We start from the raw sequence: 12,593 nt of genomic DNA on the forward strand, positions 1-12,593 counted from the left end.
TTGTAAGAAGTCTAGCAAGAATTACAGTCTGTACTTAGGTTCTTTTGATATTTAGCAAACAATAGACTATATCTTAAGTTATCAGACTGATCAAGTGCTTTTATATAAAAACTTATGATTCCAGTGGAATAGCATTCATTTTTAGCTCGGCACTTGTGAATGAAGTCAGATAATTAGGTTGATTTAAGAGCAATTGCTGTACTTAGTATTTTTTCTATTATTGCTTATGATTCTGTGATTGTAATGGAGAAGTAAGAGAGAAATTGTCCGAAGTTGCATTTATGTTCCTTCTAAATAAAATATTGGTTTTAAGATAACTTTCTATTGCATATCAGAAAATGGCTTTATAGAATCACATAGATCAAATGATGGTGCATGAAAGAGGAGATAGGAAGTTTAATTCCTCGATAGACAGATTAATCTGTCTAAAACCATCCTGGAAATTACAAGATTCTATTAAAGTAAATAGTTACTGCTCAATGTAATATTGGCCCTCGTGAAGGTATTAAGAGCTATGCCAAAATTCATGCTAAGATTTGTCATTTTAGACAGTTTTGAAGAAACAAAAAAATGATGTATAATGAAGAAATGCTGCTCTGTGATATAAAATTGAGTTTGTGGTATTTCACCATGGGATGCTTTTCTGAATGAGGTTTTTGCATGTGAAGTGGTGTCTGACACGAAAGAGACTAGAGTTTTTAGTAAGAACAACTAAACATGCCTGATACTATTGCCTGTAAATCTTTCTTTTCCTCCTACTCTGCTCTCTGTCTACATTGTGTACACTCCCAGCTATCACCTGTAACACACAGCAGTATTTAAATTTAAGTCCAGTGGATTTGTTATTATCTGGTATTTTCTGGAGTAGGAGTGATATTTCTTCTCTCCTGTTCACCTCCTCTGCTATACACAAAATTAACATTTTTTTATTATGCCTTGTTCACATTCTGTTGCAGATGAAGATGTTTTATATTTCCTTTTCCATTAGTTCAGGTTGTTGATCTGTGTATGCACAAAAGGTATATGTTGTGGTTATGGAGAGCTGATAATATAATACACTGTTCTTGAAAAGGTTTGTGAGAATGTCTAAATGTATGTAATAGGACCATTCACAGTGAATGTGCAGCTTTCACTTTCAGAACTATAAAGCAAGCAAATGAAAAGTTGAGAGTATAATGCTACTGTTACCTTATTTCTGCCCATAAGGTACCAACAAAGTAAGAGATGCTGGTTTATTTAAGGTTGTACATGTGTTAGAATAGGAAATCTGACCCAAATCTTCAGAGATGCAATTCAGCGTCTTAACCAGAGGCCATCTTTACTCTCTTCACTTGTTTTGTGAACTCTGATTAACACTGACTTTTTATTGATCCTGTTTTTATCAAGCTACATTTTCAGACTGAGTTGCACTCGCTTGGGACAGTGGGCCATTGGATATGTGACTGGCGATGGGAACATATTGCAGACCATACCTCACAATAAACCTCTGTTTCAAGCTTTGATTGATGGAAGCCGGGAAGGATTGTGAGTACAAGTTCCTATAGTCACTATAGGTCTGAAATCTTGATTTTTTTTCTTGATCCTAATGCTTATATGGGTAGTTATTAAAGATCTTTAGAGGCAGAGGATCTGGACATGGTATTTAGCATTCCTTCAAAGTTTAAGGACCATCACTTGTATTCATTTGAAAAACGCTTGCTTCCAGGTAATTCTGTTAACCAACATTAACCAAAGTCATACCTCATAGCAGATAAATTCCAAGAGAATATAAAAGCAGGCAGCTGTCACATTGATTCCTTCCCTCCTCCTCCAATAAGAGTCCCAAATGCACTTAAGCTTATTGAACAATTACTTCTGCCAGTTACTCATGTGTCTTAACTCTGGACAATGATTTGAAAGCTGTGTAATTGCTTTTTTATATATTGTGCAGCCAGAACATTTTCCAATTTCTAATAGTTTACTGGAAAGATTTATAATTGTAAGAGAATCTAAGTTTATAGGGAGAAGTAGTACATTTTTACTAGGCTGCCTGAAGTAACATAACAGACAAATTTTTGGTGTCAGAGTCTTTTCACTGGGATACATGTTTTAAAATATCCATGTGATCATGGTGCAGGGGGAAGGGAGAATTGGTAATCCTCAAAAAAAGATATTTAGAAACCCTTTAAAGTCCTGCAATTTTTCTCAGTCCTGCACAGTCTAGTATTTTTTTTCCAGTATTATTAATTTCCAATGGACTTGAAATGCCCTCATCAGCTCATACCTGAAGACCAGTCTGCATCTCAGATTTTCCATATGGATTCTTGGATATAAATCTACGTCTATTTTGACATCATATATGTCATCATATATGATTACATATAATAAAATGTAAATCATAATATATAAAGATATACTCAAATGTGTGTAACTTTCTATTCTGCTGCGTTACTTGTAGTAGTCACAAAGTCACCAAGCACGATGCTCACAGTGGAGAGATCACTAGGAATATGTGTAATTATAAGCTCACTGTGAAATGAAGATCCAAAATCATATTCTGTTGATCCACCTATAGAAAGTTGTATGCTGGTAAAAGGTCAGATGTATTGCACTTGTACCTATGCATATGATGTCAAAATCTTTTCTGTGCTTCTAAAAATACACTTGAGTATGGGTGAAAACGCATAGGTAGCAGTTCGTTTGCATCCAAAATATAAGAAATGTGTCTGAGGAAAGATGATACATTTTAGTTAATATCTACTGTAATTTATTCTACCCTTTTCAAATTTCATTGATATTATTTAGCTAATAAAACTAAAGAAATACGCATACTTAAAACAATCTTCTTGTAATGCAGCTATCTGTTCCCAGATGGACGAAGTTACAATCCTGACTTGACAGGATTATGTGAACCCACACCACATGATCACATAAAAGTCACACAGGTATGTTGCCTGTTATTTTGTAATCTTCATTTCCCTTAGTATCTCATGTAGCAGTGATAATAAGCTTCTATTAAAATGTGAGAAATTCAGGAGAGTGAAAATATGTTTTTGATAGAAGGGCTTTGATGAATAACAGGATAATAATCCTTTAAACTCTAGAAATGATGATGATGCAGACAACGTGTCTTGGGAAAATTTGTTTATTTTAAGCCTCTTACAAGTGAGAAATGTGTTAATAGTTACTAAATATTTTTATTATATTTATGTTACAAGTGTAGGTAGCCTGGTGTTTCCTTGCAAATTGCAGTTGGGAACACAGAAATAAAATAAAGGTAAAACAATAGTTTTGAAGCCTGAATGGGAATGGTACAGTTTGTTAACAGGTCCTGAAGGAAAAGTGTAGTTCATATATAACAAAAATACCAATTCCAGGGTTTCTCTCCTTTGTCTGTTGTGCAAATTGAGGGAAACGCAATAGAAATAGTTAAGTGCCTAAAAGGACACATTTGGCAGAGAAAATAAGAATACCTAGATGTGTTTGTAGTCTTGTTAAGTGATGAAGAGATAAACTAAGGTGTAGATATTTGATACTCAATGCTTGAGTAAAAATGGGGCTGAAATTAACACTAGAAGGTTAAGGTATACTATGTAGGCCTTTTTCCTGACAACAGCATCTGGAAGACTTGGGGATGTGTTCATCAGGCTAGATACAAGCCATACTATTTCAGATGGTCATCCTTTCTTCAGGACACGCAGGATGACTTGCTGAATCTTTTGTAATTCCAAGTGCTCTGTGAATTCCACCTCTAGAAATACTTAAAAAAAGGAGTTAATTACCATCTATGGTGTTTTCAGGAATATCATTATGTAAATACCATTTTCCTAAGTATAAGAATTCCTAAAACCAATTACTTGAAGTCTGAGTACTTCGATTTCTCCGAGTTCCCCCTTTCCCTTCCAGTCTTATAGTAATGAAACAGTAATGCAGAGGTATCAGATATTCGTGTTGAACGGAATGGTTTTCTAGCCCCATATGCTTGCTCTTCCTCCAGGAAAGAAAAAGCAACTTAGACATTCACCTTATTATTGACAAGCCAATCACTTTGTATTTTGAATTCACTGAATTAATCCAGTTGCTTCTGCACTTGTAGTTATGAGGACACCGTTAGTTGATTCTGATGGTAATTCAACAGAATCAGAATTACATAAATACTGCCTTAAATAATATCTAACTGCAGTAGTTTAAAGTTATCACTAGAGCTGCTTAAAAGATGGTATGAAGGTGGCTGCAGGTCTAGACTGCTGCAGATGGATTCTTTGTGAGAGCTCCGCTGTAAAGATCTTTAGCACATACTGACTACAGCTGCAGATACAAGCCATCTCTTATTTTGTTTTTCTTAGACTCATCTCTTCTCCCTTTAGTCATCAGTAACTACTTTTTTCCTGTGACCTGGATTGTATTTACTTCAAGCTTTCAAAATCTGAGGATTTTTTTTTCAAGACTAGAAAAGGTTAATTTCTACAAAAGTGCATTTGTTTGTCAGTTCCCCAACAATTCTAGAAAACTGTTCTGGATTCAAGTTTTACCTATTATTTACTCATCCTGAATGTGTTCTTATGCCTTCCTGTCAGTCTTGTAAGGTTACAAAGTAGTGAATAATCTGGGCATGACTATTATCATGTTATCCTGAAGGAGATATTCTTGCCATGCGTCATTCATAAGGGCTGTTTACTTTGGTTAACCATACTACTATACGACATCCTTGCTGTAGGTAGAAAGTCCTCTTGCTTGTCAGTGTTCAATCTGATAACTCTTATTAGTCCTAAACTCCTACCTAGGAGAGGAAATTCCTAATTCTGTTCACATTCATCACTTAGTTTCTCACTTAGAAATATATGTTCATTATCTTCCTCTTGTATATACTGCTACCAAAGAAAAGCAGGGTGCATGTCTTGTGTAGTAGTTACATCTGAGAATTCTGTAGAAAACCTAATAGCCACAGATATTTTAAACATTTTTTAGTGTGTATTTTAGTGTATTATAGATTTGAAGAAGCAAAAAATGAAGCTGTTTAGTAACCTTACTGTGGCTTTTAAATAGATCAGTAGCAATAGTTTCCTTCACTGACAAGTAAAGTGGGTAAGAAAACAAGGAGGTCAAAGAAATGTTTGTCACTACGAATGCTTAGGTACATTCTTTGTGAAGAAATCACAATACAGAAATAATCACTTGACTTTCTTTTGTTACAGGAGCAATATGAATTGTACTGTGAAATGGGTTCCACTTTTCAGCTGTGTAAAATTTGTGCAGAGAATGACAAGGATGTGAAGATAGAGCCTTGTGGACACCTTATGTGCACTTCATGTCTGACAGCATGGCAGGTATTGTTATAGTTCAGTAACGTTTCTTTTTACAGTGTGGGTATGTTTACTTTTCCAGGTAGTCAGTAAGAGGGTTCAATGATACATATATTTTAAATTAGAAACTTTTTCATTTTATGGACCAAAATCTGTGAAAAATAAAGTTTCAGGAGTCATTAAAATATAGACTTGTATGCTTGCCAAGGCCATTTACTGACTGCTGCTAGGTGGAAACTATTTCCTGAGCACAATAGCTACTCAAACAGTTAAAGCTGGGCATTTGATGCCAATTCAGCCACTTGAGTCACTTCATGATGTATTCAAAAGGCATGAAGAGGACAGGTAGCAGCTGTGAGTGGGTAACTGACTAGATAGCATTCTATAAGGAGACAGGATGTCTTTGGTGAGAGAAGGATTCAATCAGTAGTACAAGTCATGAAGTAGCCCATGGGAAAAGAAGTGTAGGATTCTTTTATTTCATGTTAATAATATGTAAGGCACTAAACCATGTAACTTTAAATGGTTGCTGGGGTAAGAGATTGAATGGAGGGGAAACTCTGATCTCTCAGTGTCATTTACAGAATATCTGCAATGCAGAGACTTCCTGGTGACACAAGTGGTGTGTTTTATCCATCTTGTTCATGGACCTAACCAATGTGAGGGAAAAAGGAGGTCTAGTACCCTTTATTTCAGTGTAGCTAACAAGCATTTGAGTTAAAAATTAAAAGCAGAAGTCATTTTTCTTTACAACTTCAGACTTTCTCCTAATAGGTGCTTCTCAAACTGAATCAATTCTGTCTCCTCCTCCCTGACTGTTTCTTCTTTCTAATCTATATTTTGTAGGGAGAAGTAAGGATCATCCCATTCTCAGTAAGGGCTCTGTTCCACAGTTAGGCACCATATTGGATTATGAATGTAGTGAGAAGAGTAAAAAGAAACTCTAATCCATTTTTACTTGTTTTTAAATGAGTTCATCTCAGTGAATTTTCATTCTTGTAGGTGAGATATGACTTAATTAGGAATTTAAAAAGGAAACCTATAGTAATTTTAAAAAATCATCATTGGCAAGCTAACACAGAGTATCAGAAGTCTCGTTTGAGTTTTCCTTCCATTAGCAATGAAGCTTGCTGAAAAAGGAGTATTCTCAGTTTCTGATTTTGTGTTCTTTCTGAAATTTGAGTTCAATGCTCCCAATGCAAGTCTTTCAAATTGCACACAGATCAGAAATTGTAAGAAAATTCCATTTTATACATACACAAGTGTCTAATATTTATTTCACTACTAAGCAGCTGCTGAGCTGGAACATTATCTCTCATTTCAGGAGTACCCTTTTTCTGTTCTTACGAGTTTCATTCTGAATGGCAAACATAAAGATCTCACTATGTTAATCTTTGACATTAAAAAAAATCTGAGATCTGTAGCTTTTTTCTTTTTTAATTTAGCTGGAAGTACTAAGACAAAGACTGAAAATGTTGTACTTTGGATTGCTGTATGTCTCATAACATGGTAGTGGCATGTTGCAGTGTGGTGCCAGTAATGTGCTCAGGTTCTGGAGGCTTGTGAACTGAAGGTCCTCAGTGCTTTGGCCAATGGCTAGAGTTATGGGAAGAGGACAATAAAGCATTTTATACGAACTGACATGTTCGAAAACATGAAACTTTATGAGAACATTGCAACCAGCTGTAATCAACCAGGTACATTTTGGACTTGATTACAAATTTAACTTTTGTATAATTAGTGAGTCAATGAAGAAATATTACACTGTAACAGCGTCAGCTGTTGCGAGCTTCTGGTGGGCAAGTGTTTAATTGGAAGCATAATAACTCATTAGATATGCCTCAAGGGGTCCAATGCAGATGTTTTCTCTAAGCGGAAAAATCCCTGAGTAAGCAACATCAGATCTGCGTAGAATACTAAGGATGATTCAGGGTTGTTCACCTTTCTGGAGATCAGTCTTCCAAATAAGACTTCATTTAATTGTTTCATTTGTGTGTTATGCAACAGGTGTAAAGTGTAATTTTCTTCCACAGAAATCTGTTCTTGTCTGAAAACAACATGTCTGGAGTTAATTCTAAAGCATATGGGCAAATATGCTGCATTATAAGGTTCACAATAGCTTCTCTCTCAATGTTCTAAAATACTTTCCTGTGTATATTCATATAGACATCTCAGATCTCAGTTTTAATCACTTGGTTGAATTCCTATTCTTCAATACAAATCTCTGCTGCTGTGATTGGTTAACCACTCAATATGTTTTCGTAAACTTACTGCTTTTCAAAGAAAAGAAAGGAAACTGCTTGTACAGAACTATTGGGCAACACAGATACAAGAAAGCTTTGAAAATTAAAAGGTCTGTGCCTCATCTGTAAGGCTGTTTTTATAAAATGAAACTGAAGTAATTGTAAAAGTAATGGAGGACTTCCTTTGACAGTGACTACTTCAGTAGATCCGTATAGTTTGGAGGTGCTCTTTGATATAGTAAATAATGTAGACTTGTCCTTTGTAATTAGGATGCAAGGCTGCCAAAAGTAAACTACATATATTTTTCCATACAAAATGAAAATCCAGTACTAGCTATGCAAATAGACATGACTTGTCAGGAGACATTATTGTTATTTGGCCTCTGGATACAGTTCTTCCACAAACTGGAAAATCATCTGTCAGTTTATTAAGACTGGCAAGTACCAAGATAAAAATTATTCTGGAAAAAAAAAAAGTAAGTTGTCGTTATACCTGAGAAACCAAAAAGCTCTGCTTGCTTGGTGATGTTTCAGGATAGGTAGGTTGTTTAGAATTCATTTTGATGTAAATATCTATTTAGCTCTCTGCCTGACTGACCGCAAGTATGGCACAACATGATTTCTGAATTCAGATTGAATTATCTTTATCTCTCAAAGCTTCATGGCTCTCTTTTTTTATTTTTTTTTTTCCCAGTACTTCTTTACAAACTCTTAGAGACCTGATCAAGGAATTTTTGTGTAGAAAGATCTACTTCATTTACTTCTATTTTTTTATTTTTAAAATGTATGTACCTTTTTGTCTTGCTGTAGGAATCTGATGGCCAAGGCTGTCCTTTCTGCCGCTGTGAAATCAAAGGAACTGAACCAATCATTGTGGATCCCTTTGATCCAAGGGATGAAAACTCCAGATGCTGCAGTATTATTGATAGCTTTAGTATGCCCATGTTGGACTTGGATGACGATGATGATAGAGAAGAGTCTTTAATGATGAATCGTTTGGCTTCAGTCAGAAAGGTAAATTTACAAATAAAAGAAATAACAATATATGTTTTTAAATTAATCTACCTGTAACTTTGCATAATGAGAGGTTGCACTTCATGCTCTAGGTTTCAGCAGCTCACTGAATAGTCCTTGGATTGAAAAAACAAGATGCATCAGTATTGCAGCAATAATACCAAGGATGAGTAGGAAAAAAGGAAAAAAACAAAAAATCCATAATCTCAGCTGATACAAACTGAGTTAACTGTAATGGAGGCAGCATGAGTTTGCACCAGCTGAGACTCATCCAAAATGTGCTGTATGGACAATTCCCTGAACTTTTATTTGTAAGGAACAAAAAAGAAATCATATACATGGAATGTATTATCAGTTTTCTATGTGTGCATGTGTGTGTGTACGTGCATAGGATGTTTTAGGATTAAACTTGAGTTTCTGAATAGGCTATAAATGTTACTGCTTTGTAAAGGTGATTTGGCACCCATCGTATTGCACACAAGTAGCTTATAATCATGTTGTGTGTGAATTGTCAGTGGGGTTTCTTTTTCTGTATTTTTAGTGTTAGATTCTTTTAATTTTTTTGAGATTTTTTTTGTCCTGAAAGTGCTCTTTTGTTATGGAATCTCTTTGGTCACAGGAGATGATGTTGCTAATAAATAAACATGACCAGAGACACAAGTTTAATTTATTTTGGTGGTTTTCACTTTTATGTTTTATCCTGGAATAGTTATTGTCAAAAGTCATGCAACACAGAGTTTTACAGTGCATTTTCTATAATTTTTCCTCTTAACTGATGTCATCTAGATTGAATAGTTTCCTTGCAGTTAGTTGTGTAACATCTTCCTCTTCCATTTCCTTATCATTGTATTTGTTTCAAAAAAAAAAAAAAAGTTTCACCCTTATATCTGAGAGTATCTGTACATAAATATACTTAATTCTGATATCCTTCTAACCTCTTAAGTCATATGTATCATTCTTGTGTTGTGTATGTAATACAGCATAACCTGCCCTTGGGAACAGTTTATCCTTCCTGTCTGGACTTAAATTGCAGTCTGCAGCCTGACCTCTGAGAGAGGGCCTTGAATTGATGGGCTTTTATAACACTATCATTTCCATGATAAGGCAAAAATGCATTATGCTTTTCTCAAAAGAAGGAACAATAATAGGCTTTACTATAAGATATCTTGCTTTCAATATCCACCAAGTACTTGAGTGCTTTGATGCATGTTATTTTTATATCATTTATTTCATTGTTCAGAGAAAGAAACCTTTTAATTATCACTGAAGTTCAGGAACACTTTGTTAGCCTCTTGAAGTCCTTACTTGAAAATATTTAATTTTCAAGTTGTGTGGTGATTTTTCAGCTTCTATTTACTTCTTAAAACTCTTAACAATTGTTGTACAGTGATGCTCTTAACCACACCACTTGTGTGGCATTTGGCATTATTTTTATACACTTTTTGTTAGTAACACCTTCATCAGCCTTGCCTGTTTCTTTTAATCATTATTTATTTTCCCTGCCAAACATTGTTTCTTCAGAGCCTGCTAGAATAAATACTTTTTTCCTTCTGTGACATAACTTAGGATTTGACTTTTTCAGTTTTTCTTTTGTTTCTCGTTAATGCTGTTAATATGAACTTGGTACTGCATAATGACTGTGTTGTAGTCAATTGATTTGTTGAAACAATGGTAGTCAGATGACAAAGACAATAATTTAGTTTTCCCAGACAACCTGCTGATATTATTGTTACTCTCTAATCCCAATGAACAAATTTTTCGACTTTTTTTTTTGCAAGGATTGTCATATGCTTTCTCAAGATAAGGCTGATAATCCTTTGAAATCAAATAGAATGCTTTTGTCTCAGACCAAATGGTGATATTACTGAAAAAAATCTTCTTGTGACATATCTGGCTAATAGTGAGCTGTGGTGTTGAATTTGCTAGAAAAGGAAAGTTCCAGGGGCCATGAGATCCTGATAAAAGGGACTGTCAGGTTTCGTAATGTGTTGTGGAAATGTTCAGATCAACCCTCATTGAATTCTTATTGAAAACCTTGTGAGAAGGGGAACTGTGAAAATGTTTCACTACCAATTTTTATTATCTTTTTGACTTGTACTTGCAAATATATTTATGATTCAAAGAATAGTTGCGGTAAACTCATTTTAGAAGCATATGCAGTCAGATTCTTCACTGTTGAAGGGGCTTGAGTGGGTTTTAAAGTAACCTGTTCTTAACAAAATGAAAAGCTGAAAAACACTTATTGCAGCCTACCTACCTTACCTATATGAATTACGAATATGTCAGATATCGGCAAAATACCAATTCTGTGGTTTATCACTCTGCCTCTGAAGCGTACTTCAAATCTGAAAAATCTGAAACTGAGAAATCTGCTGCAATTAGTTTATCTCCCTCATCAAGCAGCTATTTTTTTCCCCAAATTGTCTTCAGATATTTCTTTATGAAAGAAAGATGTGGAGTGGTGCCAAAACCTCTGTTAATTGTCTCATTTCTGAGAAATTTCCAGCTCCATAGTGTCAAATTAGCTAATGCAGTTATTGCCTGAAGCATTCCTTTTCTCATGCTGTTTATGCTAGCCAAGCACGTTACAAAATGCATATGAAAAACAGTAGAGATTACAGACACAGGTAAATACTAAAAATGGCACTGTTCTTTCTCATTTTTAAAGAGAGCATTTAATCCTCTAGGAGACTGTGCTTATTATTCTCTAATGTTTAATATTCCATTGTCCCAGTGAAGTGAGTTATCTGTCACTTACCTTGTACAGGATGTAACTGGATACACTTCTTTTAAAAAGACAAAAAAATAAGTAAAATGCATAGTGCATTTGTTAAGAGCAAATAATTTTGAATTCATAAGTGCCTAAGTAATTGTTTAATCCAAATAATATTACATTAAAACCTAGAGGAAGCCCCTAGCAATATAGGAGACTAGGAGGTTTTCAGTAATTTAAAGTGAATTAATGTTCTCTAAAAAAATGCATTCTTCTAAAACTAGATGAATTACCTTGTCTGGGGAGTTACTATCTTTTCTGGAATGAATTTCCCAGCTGTTTGAATGCACTAAGGCCTGACTTGAGTTCACACTGTTACTTTAAAATAGTTAAAGGAAATTGTCAAAGCTGAAGGCCTCTGTTAGTCATCATTAGACTTCTTCCAGCAGATAAATCAAACTTAACAACAAAAGACCTTGGTTCTCAAAATATGGCAGGAGACTATGGTTTTGACTCCTCTTCCTCATTTCTCCATTATTGACTTTTTCTGGTAATGAAAAAAACCATATATTATGTAGTGATACTGTCTTTTATTTCATCAGATAAAGTGCTGGAATATGTAAAAAAAATACTTCAAATATGTATCCACATATTCACTTCAGCTGTACATTCTTAGCTCATAAATATATGTCACTTCATTCTTGATGGTGCACCTGTTTTGTGGGAACATATTAAAATATACTAAATATGTGTGGGAATATATTAAAATATATTAAAATACTGTGAGGTAGTGTGTCTCCCTTAGTTAAAATGTATTTTACTAGTTCCTTAGGCAGCATGGAGCCAACTTTCCCAGCCTTAACTATGTTCCCTCCTTCTCATGCATTTTTGTGGGTTGACAAAGGAGAGATCAAATAAAGAATAAATGTGTCTATGTAAAAAATATTTACAGCCATCAGTTTTAAGTGAAGTAACTTTATCTTCTCATACAGGTTTTTAAGTCCAGATTATGCTAATCTGTCTAGGTCATAACTTATCCTAACAAGAAGTAACAAATATATGAGTTACTCTTATCTGCTTATAAATAAAGTCAGAGAACAACTTGGAAACTAAAAGTCCACTTCTGATGTAGGTCTGCTTGGACCTTCTTAGATGTTTTGTTAAGCAGTTTATAAATTACTAAGCCCAGTCCAGCAGGACATTAACAATCAGGATAATATAACTGTGAATCACTTGTGTTGAGTGGGCTTTCATATGTGCGTGTCTGGCAGAAAGGCATATGAAGCTAAACCTCTTGATTCAATAGCCTGACTGTTAATATTTCTGTCAGAAAAACCCTCA

At 34.7% G+C, this 12,593-nt stretch overlaps 1 protein-coding gene across 5 annotated transcripts in view; it reads left to right on the top strand.

The window, feature by feature from the left end:
* The window catches only part of CBLB (Cbl proto-oncogene B), a 133,707-nt gene that overhangs the window by 83,913 nt on the left and 37,201 nt on the right, over window positions 1-12,593 (top strand). For all 5 annotated transcript variants that reach the window (XM_062003806.1, XM_062003822.1, XM_062003814.1 and 2 more), the window contains exons 7-10: window positions 1,387-1,524; window positions 2,837-2,924; window positions 5,175-5,306; window positions 8,336-8,539. In XM_062003806.1, the coding sequence (XP_061859790.1) occupies window positions 1,387-1,524; window positions 2,837-2,924; window positions 5,175-5,306; window positions 8,336-8,539 (562 nt within the window). The remainder of the gene's footprint in view (window positions 1-1,386; window positions 1,525-2,836; window positions 2,925-5,174; window positions 5,307-8,335; window positions 8,540-12,593) is intronic.

Source organism: Colius striatus, chromosome 1, assembly GCF_028858725.1.
Source record: "Colius striatus isolate bColStr4 chromosome 1, bColStr4.1.hap1, whole genome shotgun sequence".
Lineage (NCBI taxonomy): Eukaryota > Metazoa > Chordata > Aves > Coliiformes > Coliidae > Colius > Colius striatus.